At 39.3% G+C, this 17577-nt stretch overlaps 1 protein-coding gene and 1 long non-coding RNA gene across 2 annotated transcripts in view; one reads left to right on the top strand and one right to left on the bottom strand.

Moving 5' to 3' along the window:
* Positions 1-1296: 1296 nt before the first annotated feature.
* Positions 1297-17577, top strand: part of ripor1 (RHO family interacting cell polarization regulator 1) — a 38545-nt gene continuing 22264 nt past the window's right edge. The window contains exon 1 of the mRNA XM_070831304.1: positions 1297-1520. Coding sequence (XP_070687405.1) covers positions 1502-1520 — 19 coding nt within the window. The 5' untranslated portion in view covers positions 1297-1501. The remainder of the gene's footprint in view (positions 1521-17577) is intronic.
* Positions 9271-10631, bottom strand: LOC139201871 (uncharacterized). Its single transcript, XR_011584329.1, has 3 exons — positions 10125-10631; positions 9813-9918; positions 9271-9614 (listed from the first exon to the last, which is right to left on the bottom strand). It is a non-coding gene; the product is annotated as an uncharacterized lncRNA (long non-coding RNA).

Below are 17577 nucleotides of genomic sequence, written 5' to 3'. Positions count from 1 at the left end.
GAAAACGGTGGATTGCCCCCTCCCGGTTTGGAGCGAGTTGCTGCCCCAAGTGGGGGAATTTAAGTATCTCGGGGTCTTAGGAAGGACAGGAAGAAAGCAGGTTTCAGGCACTTTTGCATTGGCTTCAATTTTCATAGCAGAAAGGTGCGTCCACTTCCTTTATACAGTGTGTCTTTTAGAAGTTAAGTTTTGTCTTGTAAATTGACATTTGAATGAATGTGCAACGATTTGTACAAACGCACACATTTCTGACCTACCTAAAAATGTTAAATTAAATATTAAATGTAAAACTTGGATTCATGTGTGCATTTGTACAAATCATTGCATATTCATTCAAATATCAATTTACAAGACACAACTTACCTTCTAGAAGACACAAGTTGGCTCTTAGTGTTAATAGTTATGAGACAAATCTCTCTCCATAGTTCTAACTGAAACCACACTCAACCAGCACAAATTGACACTGTGACAGATTTTGGAGTGTATCCAGTATCACCTGCTGCGTCCAAATTTAGCTCCAGAAAATCGTCCCCAATGCAGGGTGGAGTGGAGGGAAACTAAATCAAAACCCCAGACTACGGCATGACGCTACATAACAAAAGTTCCAGCAGTGACAAAGAGCTAAAAGTAATTAACCATGAATGTGTGTTTGCACAAATTAGCACAGTGGGTGTCTCAATGACTTTGCATTGTGCTGTGGAAAAGTTGAGCCAGGTTAAATTTTTTTGCTGGACGACCCTGTGAGCCCTCTGTGACCACCTGATTGGGTTCAATTGCATCCAGAAGAGTCCCCAGTTCACTAGCTATCACTGTGCTTTATCTCTGCCAGCACAAATTAGTGTTGACGCTTTTCCATGTCCCCATGGTTCTTTCTCTTAAATAATGTGTCATTAAATCCTCAAAACAATATAGAGATATGTGTGTGCACATTTACCTACTGTATATGCGAACTTTGTCAATGTTTTGCCATCTTTTGGCACTGAAATGATGCTGAAAACCTGCAGTGATTCCTTACAATGAGTTATGTTTGAAAAAAATGGATGCTGTGGTGATAGGATGGTTGGTAGAGTAAGACTTATGTGGTGTGTAGTGAGAAACAATATGTTCAGCAGGGAGAAGGAGGGGCAGGAAAAACTAGTGATGTCAGCAGAGAAGAAGAGGAGGGAGGACCGCCTTGCTTTTTCCTTTTTCCTCCTCCTCCCTCTTCCGCCTCCTTCCCCTCCTCTCCTTATCAGTGTGGTAGAGAGGGGGAGGCCGGGATCACTAGTTGAGTGGACGAGGGATTAACAACTGTGACAGTGGATATGGGAGAAAAGCGAAAGGGAAATAAACTGGGAGAGAGAGAAGTGAAGTGAAGCAGATGCCAAAAAGAGTGAGAGAGTAAAAGAGAAAGGAAAGGGAGATATCAGAGGAGTCTTCTAGGAGCGAGGGCTGAGCGCTTGTTTCTGGAATTGGGTGGACCCATCGTAAGAAAGACCTGAGCTTCACCATCACAGCTACCATGTACAGTGGATATGGAGGTATGAACGGGTGTAGGACATTAATAATCATTAACTCTCTCTGTCTGTCAGGATGAACTCAGAGTTGCTGGTTAACAGGTTTGTAACTCATTGTGAGTTGAGGGCGAGAGAGCTGCGCTCCAAATACCAAAGACCAACAAAGCCTGTGACTTGTTTAGAGCAGCATTTGTTTGTCATATTCATGTGATTCAGTGGAGGTCCCTTCCTGAACATAGCAGCATACTGTCTTAATACTTTTCATGACTTGATTATATTAAATTGATTAAATTAAAAAATAATTGTTCCTACTGCTAATGAATAGATACCTTGGGTCACTCCCCCCATGCCACTGTATCACTGACACTACAGTCAGGGTTGGGTTTCCATACCTAGTTCCATTTTGGATCTGGTTTGTAGAATATCCAGATCCATTGTTAAAGTGCGTTTAAGGATGGGATTGTATTTTCTCATGTCTGTTTTGTAAAAGTACTGTGTCATGTATGATATATTAAAAAACAAGATGAAAAAAAACGGTGATAGTCGTAAAAGCTATTCGATTTATAATTATAATTTAATGAACATTCGAAAATCATGGCCCATCCCTGGCAGTTGGCAGTTTTGACTGTTTGTCTTCATCTCAAGGTTGAATTAGTTTTTTGTCTTTGGATTTACACTGGTTCTTGAAATGTCATCAATCTTTCTTTGTTCAGACACAGTAACTGTTCACAGACAACATTAGCATTGAGCAAAGAGAACAGTACACTGGTGTAGGCGGAAGCGCCTACACTCTTTGGTGGACCAACCACTGTCAGGTGGTGGACATTACCTTTAGATTTTTCCAGGGAATGTTGTCACTGAAACCCAGTTCTAGTTTATATCTTTAAGGAATGCCCTAAGACTTAGTAATGTGTAAATGGTTTGTGAGGAAATCTGTTTGTCTGTGTAAACAGGTAGTCACTGCAGTACCTCCTACTCAACATACCTTCCAAAAACAACAGCTGTAAGGGGACAAGTAATGTGTTAAACCCTGACATTTCTATTATCCACGATGAAACTGGAGCAGCAACAGTTAGGTTGGAGATTTGGATGTGTTATGCTAGTAGTGACTAATGTGGCTTAGAGCCTCTAGCCTTAACCAGACATAAGGAGGAAGCTACAGAGATCTGGTCAGCACACTTCAGATTTCTTTCAATTTATCAGATTTTGTGCAGCTTCCTCTTCAGCCACAAAAGGCTTTATGCAACTTGTTTAATATATGCAGTTGTACAACCATTCAGAGAAATGAAAGGTGTGATGTTACCAAATCCTGTCTGAAGTACACCAAACGCATCTTTCTTATTAAAAAAAGCTTTAGCACAGTTGTCTGTTTTTCTTGTACAAAACGCAAGCGCCTTCAAGGATTCAACAGAACGTTCCACAGCAGCAGCAGCAGCCATCTTGATTGTTTATGAAAATGTTGGTGTATTGTATCGTATCAAATAGACAGCATTTTAGATAAATGGTTGTGATTGGCTGGAAATCTGTCTGAATGGGAGGGAGACCAGACGCATCTGCCAGCGTAAATGAAACATGAACTTGTAGATTCCACTCATTCCAAAGCTATGCATTCCTTAAAATGTTGAACTATTCAGTTAAGATTTTAGAATGTTTTCCCACTGTTCAGTCTGTGAAAACAGATGTTTTTATAGTTACATACTGTTGCATGGTAATACAGTTGTACCTGTAGATTGATTATAATTGATTGATTACAGTATTGATAGTACTGTATTACCTCACAACAATAATTTACCTTTTTAACTACAAAAACAGAGTTGCTGCTTTGGCCTTTTCAGCTTTATAATAGTTTTTCAGATACTACTGTCCTTTGGAAGTGAGCAAGGCTGTACAGTAAAGCTCTTGGGTTTATTTCTGTGACTCAGTGGAGCCATAAATTGCACTAGTCTTTTCCTGACCCTGCCCTCTTTGCAGGATGTTACTCCCTCCTGGGTTTCCTTCTCCTAAAGACACTAATATGAAGGGAATGTCCCGGGATTATGAAACTAAACTATTTGCACTTTATGTGAGGGGCTGTGAGAAACGGTGTATAAAATAAGTGTGTTGTAAGCGCAAGAAAGTAACATCAGATGAAGCAAAAGTGATCCCAAGATGAATACTAAGGAGTGACCCTTTGTTCACCTTGCTTAGACAGTGTTGTCAGTGGCCACAGCTCACCAGGAGGAACCATGTGATGGCTGTGAGGGGCAGGAGGCTAGTTTCTTTTCTTCACATTAGTTCTTATGGATCCCACCATGGGTAGAGCCAACCATACCTCACAGGTTCTTATCCCAAGCTTAAACATACATACTCTTACCTAGCCTTTTATACTTGAACCCACTTAAGACTTAAGATTCCACACAAAGACAGTTTGCATACAAGATACGTGTAATTTCATGTTTTGAAAAAAAACTCATAGAGCGGATTTGATCCTGTATTGTCTATGGTTGCCTCCTAAACGTTGATGTTTCACATTGTAAAGCCCTCAAATGAACCTAAGTTTTGTCATTCAAATCACTTTTTAAATTGGTACAGTAACACAGGATAACAGTACAGCAGGCTGTAAACCATTACAAACTGAGTGTGTGACCTCAAAACCAACTAGCAGTGATGGAAACAGAGGGGTGATGAAACGTGGGGCAACGCAGCGTAAGGCATTGATTCACTTCTGTTTACCCCAGGCACTCTCAGCCATAGTCGTCAATTTGTTTTTACCCGTGTGTGCCCACATTATGTGAATACTTCATTTTTAGTAGCGTGCTAGTCATATTGTACTGTATCTTACATTATGTGCTAAGGTAATTGATTTAATTCCTGTGGTATATTGTGCCAAGAATTATGAGAGAGAGTGACTTATTCATGGCCTTTGCCCAAGTAATATGTAAAGATCAGTATAAATGGCACATATATAGACCAGGCTGGAGTAGTAACTGTAAAACAGACCGTGTATAATCATTATCCTGCTAGGCCTTGCACCCACAGCCTACCACAGTATGTTACCAACAACTATGGCCAATGTTTTCTGAGCTTATGTGTTTTTAACAGGACATGCTTCATTAACCATGGAAGTATGAGGTTTGCATTTATTGCAAAGATTTTGTTGTTGTAGCAAAAATTTAAAATCTGATCAGTATCAGCCAGCATCATCAGTAACTGAACAGCAATCAGATACTTAACTGGCACCTCACCTCCCCGATATCACTGCTGCTCGTAGATGGTATTATTTGGTACCAATCATGTACTGGGCTTGGGGACTGGGACACACATTCCATCTGTGATGTTTCCATTCAGGGTGCTTTCTGTTGCTCATCAAAAGTTAAAGAGTAATAAAAACTGGGCACAGGATTTTTGTCTAAGTTTCCTTTAAAACATAGTTTTACCCTTATATTTAGTTAGTTTAGTTATAGTTATCTCTTATTTGACTAATTAATGATAATAATTCTAATAATAATTACATTTTTAGCTGAAGCATTCCTTGCAGTTGTTCCCATCAACAACTGTGTTCAGCTTGACTGTGGCAGCAGTATAGGTGCACTATTGGGTTTAGCAGTTTAATTATTATTCTTGACACAAGTGTGTTTTTCCCCTTTCCCACTGCGTGTATGTGTGCTCTTGGATCAGCCTTGCTGGACTTGACATTCCTGACATGGCAGAGGTATGCACAACCAATTTTTCCCTGGAGTGCATATAAACATACGTGCACCCACAAAATGTGATTCTGACAAAGAGACTACTTCTAGTGGACATAACAAGCAACATCGTGTCAAGTTTACCACTCTCAGAGCTTTACCAGCAGTGAGCCAAGACACTGTCCAGCTGGTAGGTACAACAATGGTTAATGGTTACAAAACTCAAAAGAACATGAATATGCTCTGCATATTTTCTGGCAATCTGCGTTTTAGATAATTAGCTATTTTATGTGGAAATTTTATATTTTTTGCCCATATTTAGATTTTTTTTGCCACTTTATCAGTTAAATCAATATTTCCCTTAAAGGACCATTTCATGGATTGCAGTTGTTGCAGATGTTTTCTGTCTCAGAGGTGCTTCTGCAAAATCTGTTGTTGTTCCACCATTAGTGCTGTAATTTGACTAAAAGCCATTTCAGCGATTTCTAGTCTCCGCCTAGCTGGGGCGCTAGGGGTGCGCTCTAGATGCCGCTCAAAAACAAAACTTCCTTGTTCTTTTCCCTTGTATTCCAACCTGGCCTTGTTTCCAACAGGCTTCTCAAAATATGAGTGCAGTAGATGTTATGGTAAGGATATGGATATATTTTACCATGTTGTGGCCGACTCAGATATTCCAGTATATATAGATAGATATAGGTATATCCAGGCAGCTGCTGGAAGGATTTTGTGTTTGGGTGTCACAAGCTTGGGTGCAATGCATCCTACTACATGTAGGCACGTGTAGGCATGGCTCTGCAAACAAAAGAATTGGTGCTCTACAGTAGCCCCCCACATCTTGTATTTTAATACATGATCTTGGAGGAGGAACATTCAGATTGTTCTTTATTTGTAATATGTCATATATGTTGTGATGCTGACACTGTGTATGTTCTTTCCACTCTGCAAACAAAACCCACCGACTCTGGTCTTGGACCGTTGGAAGTGAAGTGAAGTGATGTTTAGAGACTGTGTGCTTCTTGCTCTGCATGCGTCATTTGATGTTTGCGGTGATAAACTTTGTGTGTTTCCCGTCTTTGATGGAACAGTTTTTCAGCATAGTTAACGATACACAGTTCATCATCACAATCACTCAGTCTGCCTGGCTGAGGCTTTGTCTTATTTAGTGTTTTAATCCAGTTTTTAGGCCATATTTTTTTGGTAGTTTTCCTGTACTATGAAAATACAGGAAATGCTACCTTGATTGTTTTGAATAGTTAAAACAATCAAGATACCAGTTCCTGTATTTTTATGGTACTTTTAGCCAATTTCAGGATTTTAGCTCTCTCAAAAGAGAGCCTCAAATGTGGCTGCCTCACCCCCTGTCCTACGTCTCTCCAACTGGTACTTGACCCTGTGTGATGACACTCCTACCTACCCAGTCCGTCCAACTGGCTGATGCACCCACAGCTTAGCAGCCCTCATCTCGTGTAAAGTCCAGACCATTTTTATGCTGATGACTGTTATATTTGCCTTTAAAACATACTGAACCTACCCAGCGAGCTTGCCTCGCTAATTGTCTGTCTGATATTAAATCACAAAACTTCCTCAAATTCAATATTATATTACATAGGCTGCTAGGAATCTTGGTGTTTTATTCCAACCTCCGTTTTAATGGCTAAGTGAAAAGTGTTTTTTAATCATGTTTTTACCTTGTTAAACTTGTTTTTGAAATCAGGTCATTCCAATCACCTGCTGATCTAAAAAAAAAAAAAAAGACTGGATTACTGCAATGCACTATATTCAATAGTAAGTATTTGTCTGAGCTACTCACCCAATATGTACCTTCTCATTGTCTACAATCAGCAAATGAAGCCCTGTTAGGCATTCCAAGGTCACAGTTGATGACAAAGTGGGAGAGGGCTTTTGTTATTAGAGCCCCCACACTGTGGAACTCTCTGCCCACTAAACTGAGACTCAACAAATCTCTGGGTTCTTTAAAAAAAACATTTGTCTTTGTAAAAGCTTTTGATAACGCTTGATATGTTTTTAATTTTACCATTCTTATCTATCTTATCTTACTTACTCCTTTAATAGTTGTAACTTCCCATTTCCCTTTATCCTTTAGTTTTATCTTCATTTTTAACTACCATGTCTGGTTTTGCTTTGTTTTCTTAAAGCACTTTGTAACATTGTTAAGAAAAGTGCTATATAAGTAAAGGTAAAATAAAGTTATTAATGTGTCAGATTTGAAGTGTTATGGCCAAATGCAGCTGTAAGAAGCCATGCAGCTGTTTATGTTTGAGGTTGCTGTCACTTTTGTTGCTCTCTGAGCCAACACTCAAAGTTGTCTTTAGCTAACTTGACCAACCTTTCTGTGCCTATTTTCAGACGTGGGCTGTCCATTCATAAAGCACTGCAACATATGATGCGCTATATCTACACCTTCCTTTCAGCGTGCATTACTATCACTTATATCAAACTTTGATATATTAACAGTACATCAAACTTGTCTTGCCTTTGTCTTCAACAAGTGTCTCTATCATTTCCTGCCTAGTATAGAAATACAGATTTAAGACATTGTGATTTATCCTAACATTACCACCCTTAGGTCATTCCACTAGTGGTGCAAAAATAATGTAAGGGAGACATGGGCTAAGTGTTGTGCTGTGCGTGTGTGTGTGTGTGTGTTTTGGTCCTAGGCGGTGCTTTTCCAGAACGGTCTGGGAGAGAGAGGCAATAGAGCATCAAACAATAGGCATGGTGTCACACACTCGCGTGTATGGAAGGCTGAGTTTGTGGCACAGAGCCACAGTCCCACTGTTTTGTAGGAGAAAATCAATAGCAGAGGAGATGGTGTGACAGGAATCTGTTGTTATCACTGGGCAAGACTGGACCACTGTTTGGATCAGGTAGGGAACACAAAACACAGCGCTGTTTGACTGACCAAACTTCTGGATGAGCTCGTTGAAGCTTGAATAGAGCTGAAAGGTCATTAAGCTGAATGGAATGCTGACTGATTAGCTCATCAAAGTGTAATATTAAGGCTGGAGATTACATAGGAGACAGGACAGTGGGATGTGACAGAGGAGAAATGTGCCGACTACCACTGTCCTGTCTGACCTGGGACTCTGACAGAGACGTGGAGCCTTGTCAAGGTTGGTGTTTGGTTTTATTAGGGTTAAGGGTACATACTTTGTACGTGCCTTAATTTGGGTATTATGGGTCAGTACATTTTTAACACAGCAGAGAAAACCAGAGAAGTATATCTATCTGTCTACATCTATATGTGTATCTGTATCTATCTACAGTTGCACTCAAAGTTATTCAGCCCCCTTTGCAAATTAGGTGTATTGGCAAAATTGATAAACTTTCAGCTGCGGTCAGTGAACTACTCAAACAAGAACAATTGAAATAGCTCAACACAACTAATATTACAGGTGCTTTCTCCAAATTCAACACAATATGCCACTTTTAATTACTACTGCAGTCTCTAAATTATTCAACCCCTTCTTGACAAGCATCTTTAGTACTTAGTAGAGCACCCTTTGCTGTTATGACCTGCTGCTAACACGATGCATAGCCAGACACCAGGTCCTGACAGCGGTCCTGAGGAATCCCATTCTTCATGGGCAACAGCCTCCAGCTCTCTAATATTCTTGGGTTTGCGTGCTGCAACCACCTTCTTCAAATCCCATCACAGACTTTCCACACTGTAAAACCTGATAAGTTCAGAATACTCAAAATTTCTGTGGAAACTGATTACATCAAAATAATTGAACAAATTTTGTTAAGTAAGTAATTGTAATTATTGAAAATTACAATTTATTCAAACTTAAATTTTTACATTTTGTTTTATTTAATTATAATGTACTTAATAGTATTGAACGTAATTATTAGAAATGACAGTTTATTTAAATTCAAAAGTTAACATTTTATTCTTTAATCAATTTAAGTGCACTAAACTAGAAAATATTTTATATGTAACATTACTTAATTGAATACAAATCTGCTAACTCTAAAACTAACTAAAAATATACACTGCATAACTCAGAGGACTCAAGAAAATAACAACTTCAGCTGTACAATTTAAGTTTTTTTTTATTCAATGTTAAATATTTTATCCAAACATATCTGAACACTTCTAAAACCCTGTTACAGCTCAGGGATATACTATGTGTCATGGAGGGCCAAGTGTATGCAGGGTTTTCCTCCCAACCAAAGACTTGAGTAATAACACTGATAAGTTCCTCCTCTGTGGCTAAAAGTGTGTTAATCAGTGAAATCACCTGTTTTGAAAGAAAGGTATTGTACAGGTAGATGTTATAGAAGGGCTGCAGTGCGTTTCATGTTGACATTGTGCTCTTGCCAGAAGGACAAGCAACGATTAACTTGATAAGTAAGCGTTGCCTCTTTGCTGCTGCCTGCTGGCTTGGTGCATAGTGGGAGAATGGGGTTTCTCATCTTCTTTAAGTTCCTGCAAGAGAAATAGTCATGAGGTCACCAAAGTTCATCCTCTGGGAAGCATGGATGTGCTCTCCAAATTTCATGGCATTTGGCCCAGTAAATGATGACATATGTTGCCTTGACCCAAAGTATAAGACGACTGACAGAGGGGGGCAAAAACATTTCCATGACTTAAAGCTCAAAACATGTCTATATTACAAGATGAGACCTTCTTTGTGTCACAGCCATGCCAGAATGTGGCATCAGACATGGTGTATTGGTCGAGCTCAGCACAGAACTGGCTCCGTAGATTGCTGATTGGTGGTGGAACAAACCTACAAAACGACATACACAAGTAAATGTATTAACACCAATGATGGATTTGCAACTGAACAACATGAATGAATTATCCTTTAAGTGATAAATCCTTTGGTTAAAACGAAACCGTTGTTCACAAAAGAGGATGATTACCATTGGGGCCTTATTAAAAAAAGAAGGTGCATATAGTATAGTCAGATAGAGGGGAGAGTCTGTGTTTTACCTGTGATTTAATCTGAATCCAAGAAGTCCTTCATGAATGGGTTGTCCTGAATGACCTCCTGGCGACAAAGGTTAAAGGTCATCTGCATGAGCTTTTCAATCAACTGTAGGTTCTCCTGTCTTTCCTCAACTTTATGCACAATCTGTAGTCTAATTTCTTCTAGACTGGCCTGGTCTTCTCCTCTTGTAAGGTTTGAAGGATTCATTTCAGCTTGTTTGGCCCTCTCTATGTTGGAGTGGGGGTGCTCTTTGTCAGGGTTGTTTCTGTTCCTTCTGCCTGCATTGACAGACACCTCCACACATCCAGATCATGCCAGCTTGGTACGATAATCCCCCATCGTAAATTTGAGGCTTATTCTCCATCCGTACCGTTCACTCACACTTCCAGGCTCCCTAAGACATGGGTGAGGTGTTACAAGGGCTTCTGCTGTGTCCACAACAGCATTAACCAATCATTCAAGGTAGTTTTAGTAGGAGAGGTGTCAGATGATGAACTATTTCCTGAGATGCCATGTCGGAACAAGGACAAAAGAAACCATTTCATTTTAAGAGATGATTTTGGTTAGTTTACTCGAGAACAGAATAAAGGGAAAACAAATGGCAAAGACGGTGTTTGACAGATTATTAGATATAATATACTACGGCTTTTAGTAGTACTCTCATTACCACCACTTATACTGGTGCTACTACTGCAAGTTTTTGCTGGCTGACATTACAGGCCAAACCAGAGGCAGGGGACACAGCCAATATCTTGTCTTGGTGAGTGAATTGATCCCCAGCCAACTAATGATGCAGAGAGGCTCAAGATAAAATTCCATTAGTCCTAGCTTTTCTAAAATCTTAACTTTGGAATTCATTAACTCTGAGTTCCAGGAGAGTGGGAACCCTGTGACATGATCTGCATTTTTCTTTTTCATCCAAAATGTCATTTTATGGTCAAGAGTGCAAAAGCCAATGTTTTTCAAAACTTTGCCTCCAGTCTTCCTATAAATTTAAACCCTGAAACCATATTATTTGATTCTACTGAGTTGCTTTCTTGAAATCCACGAATACTAGCCCGACATTTAATTTAGTTTATTTGTGAAGCTAATGTACTGAAAAATGCTCAAAATATATCAAATGCTTTTTGTTGTTGTTTCAATTAACATTTAAGTTCTCTTGATTCTTAACTCTTCTTAAGAACGTTCACTGCTCAGCATCCACGTCAGCCTATGAGGAAAGAAAATTTAGTACAAATGTTTACAAGTTTGCAGATTTCATTTGCTAACTTAATATCCAATATCTTGCTAACTTCGTGTCCATGCATTAGCCTTAACATCATTGTGGATAAAAGTTACAATATAATAGAAATATTAGTTCATTCAGTTGCATGCAGAAATATCACATTTACCAGATCAGGGCAGCAACACATTCCTAAACAATAGGACTGCCTTTGACTGAAAAGGACTAACGGCTAACGCTAGCATTATTGCCCTGCAGTGCTGTCATTAACGTTATACTAACTTTTTTTCAGGCAGTTGCCCTATTAGAGCTCAAACCTTTGCACAACACACTAAGAAATAGTAGGAGTGCCACTGACTGAAAGAAGTTATCAGGCAAAGACGTTGATGGAATTCAAAAAATGTGCATGAAAACACTGGTGAACTGAGAAGCCACGTGTCGTACATTAAGTTACCCGAAATGTAAAAACAAGGCAGTCTAGCAGCCAAACATTTTCTTCATTATGACATCCTTACGTTAAAGCAAGCAAATGGGTTATAGTACTTTTTTTTTTGTTTTACTCACAAGTAGCCCCATTTGTGAGAAATCCCGTCACTTGTGGAGGGCAGCCATGTTGGATTGATTTTGGTGGTCACTTCGGTCAGGGCAGAGCCATAACGTCATGACGTAGATGACGTTGGTGTGCGTCGCTTAACTCTTGTAAAAGTATACTTAGAAATAATGATTGAAGTTGTGTGTATGGTAGTGGCGTATAATCAGAAGTGATGAGCACATAAAAATAAAACTAATACTCACGTTCAGAAAAGCTACAAGTTTCAAATCCCATCAACTATGGGAGACTTTTGTTGCCTCAAGTTCTCAATCTTTATAAGTTAGTAGAACTGTGCAACTGTGACGGACACTCTCGTATCTTCCAGGAATTTCTCTGGAGCCAAGCCTTGGTGGACTTTGAGGTATGCTTGGGGTCATGATCCTCTTGGAAGGTCCAATGACGCCCTAGTTGCAGCTTCCTCACAGACGGCCTGACGTTTTCTCCTAGATTTCCTGATACTTGATTAAATCCATCTTTCCCCTCAAACTCTTCACTCTCCATGCTTCATTGTAGACAGGGTGTTCTTTTCAGCATAAGCCTCATTCTTCCTTTTCAGACATACTGCTGATCCATAGACCCGAGAAGCACAGAACAGAATCCCAAAACTTCTCTGGCTTATTTATATGGCTTCAAGCATACTGACTTGTGCTTGGAGCTGACTTGTCTTGTCTGGAGTTCAGTCATGGAGGCCTTCAGCGTGTAGTTTGCTGTAGAAACTCAGTGCCTGCTGCTGGTCTTCTGCAGTCACTTGAGGGTTTTTGGCCACCTGCCTCCTCAGAAATCTGGTGGCAGCATTGAACTTGCAAACTATGCTTCCAGCATTATCTCTAGGAACACTCAGTGCCTTTGCTATCTTTTCGTATCCTTTTCCTTGTTTGTGAATAATTTGGAGACTCCAGTAGTCATCAAAAGTGGCATTTTGTGTTGAATTTGGAGAAACAACCTGTAATATGGTGTTGAGCTATACCAATTGTTCTTTTTTTTTTTCTTTGTTCATTGATCACAGCTTGAGGTTTTCTGCTAATTTGCAGTGGCGGTTAAATTATTTTGAGTTGAACTGTATATCCATATATAGCCAAACCTTCATATTCTCAAATATAAAGGATTTCTTTTTAATTGGCCTTTGAGGGCAGAGTGTGCAACATTGGAGAAACTAGCAAGAGTAGCTAGGTTTTGAAGAATTTAGAGGAAGATAATATTAGCTTTAGCTCATAGTTCCTGCTCACTGGGTTCAGACGCAGTGGCTCTCTCCTGCTCTTCGCCTCAGCGGGTGTCAGCTTCCTGCTGGTAACTCACCAAAGTCTGTAGCTGGCCACACTTTCTCTGCCATTCTTGGGCGACTAGCTCGCTAGCTTTAGCCTTGAGGAAGACTCCGGATCTAATTAGTGTATAAGGCTAATTTGACTAATTATTGGGTTCTCTTAGTGAGCTCTGTTTTCTAGTTTTGTTTTTATGTTTTTTTTATAAATTTTTTGGTTGTCTCTTTTTTTTTCATCCAGCTGCGAGCAGATGTTTCAGATTGCCAACTCTAGTTGTGTAATTGTGAGGAAAATAAACTGCAAGGCAAAACTTCTGGTTTTGTGTCTTTGGAGTCTGGTGGCTTTGAAAAGAGTAGTGTAATGTCTGTTTCTAGTTAACAATGATCTTTGTTGCTAGACACATCTGACAGAAACAAGCACTTTTTAGTTGAACTTTGATCAGGTGCAGTTGCCCAAAAGGATTACATTACAGCCATTGTAGCTCATTTGCAGCTTGTTTGCAGCTCTTGGCTGAAGTGGGTCTACTGGAACTACTGGGTCTACTGGAACAACTCAACTTTTTGTACCTACAAGTCATTTCCAACCCAAAATACATAGAAATATGACCATGGTCTAAAAATACTGGAGTTATTGTTTAAGATGCTGTTTCTTTTTCCTTTGCCATTATATGCTGGCAATGATAAGACTCAAACTATATAACTCATTAATATAATATATGAATGTTTCATAGAGATTTCTAATTGAACAGAAACTGTTGACGGTGACCAAACTTGTGAGCCATTGCTTGTTATTTAGACTTTCTCATAGAGATGGTGATTGGTGACACAAGCACATGACTTATCAGGAACTAAAGACAAAAGTGCCTGAATGTGATGGACCCAGTATGACCGTGTGTTTGTCAGCTCTGCACCTCTGGCAGGCTCAGTTTCCCATCAGCTCCTCTGTACTGTGTGGTCAACCATTTGTTGACTTAACCTAGTTTAAGTACTCACATAAAGTCCCACAGCACACAAACAGACATTCTTGATGGTTTTCAAAGGTGGAAGTGAGTAACTTCACCTCCTCTTACTGTTTTAGCTTACAGCTACTTTTCTCAGTATCTTTAACACGTTTAGTTAAAGAGCAAATTAATTGTTTCCTTTTTATTCAGAGATCATTATCATTTTTACCATATTTTTTAACTTAAAAGGATGATGTGAAAGTTGTACCATGAATTTACTTCTACAACAATAAATGTTGTTATAGTACTCTTTCCATCCCTCGTGATTTATTTAAACTCTAGCAGAACTGACCTTTTGTCTCCAGCCAGATGACTGCAGCCCTCAGGACTATCTTCCTTTGTTAAATTTCCTGTCAGGAGAGGCAGTTGCTTCTGACTTCCTGTAGGATTGTGACATTTCCTGTGCTGTGGGAGGGGGGTGTTTGGCAGTCATCTTGCAAAAGCCTTTCAGTTGTTTGAAGAAACAGGATACAGGACACTGGATAGGCAACAGTAGGAAAACACTGACTTAGCTGACAGAAATTAACCGCTGACTTAAGCCACAATAACAAAACACTGTTTCAGGCCACAGACTTCAAATGTTGAAACAAAATGTATTGTACGTACTGTGAGATAAAAATGGGTGTCATAACATATCCACATACTAGCCATTGTGTTTTTTTCACTCAACTATACAGAGACACAGTGTTCTTATCTATGGTTTTAAGATATCCAAAGACCCATGATAAATGCTCTCATTTAGAACAACCATAATAAGCATTTAGCAATTTAAGCAAAACAACCAGATCATCAGTGTCCCATTAATGGTATGAGTGAAAAGTGGCCTCATGAACTCTCATTGAATATAGCTAACATGGGTTCATATGATATCATAGATTCCATCCATTTTTTTTCTTTACATCTGGAGAAGATAATCCTTAATCTTATTCTGGCATCCATTACACCGCTTACAACCTCTTCCCCATGTATTCTACTACTTTTTCTGTGACACTGACATGTCCAACTAAATCATTGGTCAGCAAGCCCATCCTGTGGAGTTTAGGAATAGAATAAATCTATGTATTAGCTCATACACCACTTCTATGGTAGCTATTATAAAAGCTATAACTGAATGCAAAAACACTTCTGAACAGTTAATCAAAGTTATGTCAGAGGCTCTTCATACCAAGGACATTTGCTGTATCAGCTTTACATTCGTTGGATAACACAACTAAGATTTTAGGGTGGACCTTTCATACTTTAGCAGCCTTGGTCTGTACTAAGGCATAGACCCTTTTACAGTGTATTTGGCTCATCATGGTAGCACCATCGTGTGGTTATTGAAATGCAGAGAGAATTTAGAAGAGCTGGATGTCTCTCCAGAGCAAAGTAAGTAGTTTGAGGTTAAACTTGTTTAGCAGAAAAATAATTCATTCACATTGTTGCTTAGAATCAGAGAGCGATACTATCACTATATGTTGAATAAATTGTGTCTCTATTCTAAATGTGTAGTCATCCGTGATGAGTTACAGTATTTTACTACTAAAGAGGAAATGTAGCAAAAAACAAACAAACAAACAGCTGTTGGAGTCTGCAGCCATGTTAACAGATTGTGCACTTTATTTTCACATCGACGTGATCCGAATGCTAGAGGTCCTGATTGAGAATTATACATTTCTTGAGTTTAGATAAGACAAAAGAGACATTATCCTGAAACCCATGTGACCTGATCAGGTGATCGCGTCATGAGAGAAAACTCAGTGCTCTGTTGGTCTCAAAGTAAAATGTATATAACATATTACAGAGTGTGGCCTCTTTTTCTAACAAGCAATATGTGAGCGTGCACTACCCAGCCAACACCCAGTTTCATTTTGACCTTTTGGCAAGTTATTTATGGAATTTACACTGTTACACATCTGCCAACTGATGAGTGTGACATTTACCAGGCAAAACGTCACAGTTTACCTTGGAATTAGAACAGGATACTAGATTCCAATATGGTGCCCATTTAGTTGAAATAAAATCGCTTGCTCAGTACATGAACGTTTTCTCTCTTCCTGGTTTGCTCCAAATTCTCATTAGTGTTGCTCTCCTCCTCTCCTCTTCTTTTTTGTTTTTTGGCAGTACTACCTTGGCCATTGGGACAAAGTAGTAGCAAGGCTGATACAGATATACAAAGAATAGAAAAATAGACAAAAATCTAAGGCTAAAACAGGAAATTTACATTTGCAAAAATTATAAAGAGCTTGTGAAGTAATGTTGTAAATGTATTTCCATAATGAGAACTGGTTATAGACCGCTATATAGATCTATATACAGTGGGGTATCAAATATACTGAGATGGATATGCTGTGATGGGTAAAGACCCTATTGACAGGTAGTAAATAAATATTAGTGCTGTCAAAATTGATGCTTTCATTTTGTAGTTAATTTTGAATATTTTTTGTGTTAAAAAGATGAATGGAATTAATGCAGCTGTGCTTATTTTGTAGCCAGTGATCATCTCACGCTCTACTGCTATTAATCCAAACCCCACCAGGAGTGTATTTCTGCCATAAATAATTTGTGTTTCGGCAATAAAGCTGGAAATAATAACAGTAAAAACAAAGAAGCAGGGAAGTTTGAAGGTGCTATGGCCGCTGCATCTGTAGGTGCGCCGCTGTCACTGCTGTTAGCGGCTTTATTGCTGAAAGGTGTGAAACCTGTACACTCAGAAGACTATAAGAGATAAAACTGCAACCCTCTGGATCTTACTGTGCTTTGTCTCAGTCTGCCTTCGCAAGTAAGATGGCATATGCTGCGGAGGTGTTGCATTTTTACTGCATTTGAACAGGGACGCCTAAACATTACGGAGGGCCTGGAGCTACTGACATTTTGTCAATTTCCTCCTTATTCATATATTAATATGGTAAACTATTCAATTGTCCTTAACTTCGAATCTCTATCAGATATCTGTGTATGAATTTAGAATCTGTAGGCAAGGAGCAAGATTTTGGTATTAGAAGCATTATGTTGAGTGGGCAGTCATGTGATGTGCTCCTAGATTGGTGAATTTCACGTGTTAATTGCTATTAGGGATATTCAAGATTTTACACAAACAATATTAACTTGCCACATTTACAGCTGCATCAGCACGCTCTTTGTGATCCCCGTAAGACATCCAGATACAGGAGTGTCCCTGCAGCCTAGTGGTCTAGGGCCTGTACTATGTACTTACGACGCCCCTAAGTTTGATTGCAGCTGGGACCTTTGTTGCATGACACCCCTTGTCGTCTCTCCCCTTGTTTCCTTTCTGTCTCTACTGTCAAACTGTCCAATTAGGAAAAAATGCTCAAAAATATTGTAAGGAAAACTCCGGAACAGACTTAATGTTGATACCAGATGGGAAAAACATGGCTGTGTG

Source organism: Pempheris klunzingeri, chromosome 5 (genome assembly GCF_042242105.1).
Source record: "Pempheris klunzingeri isolate RE-2024b chromosome 5, fPemKlu1.hap1, whole genome shotgun sequence".
In the NCBI taxonomy this organism is placed as follows: domain Eukaryota; kingdom Metazoa; phylum Chordata; class Actinopteri; order Acropomatiformes; family Pempheridae; genus Pempheris; species Pempheris klunzingeri.
Note: the sequence above shows the minus strand (reverse complement) of the source record. Positions and strands in the feature narration are given on the sequence as shown.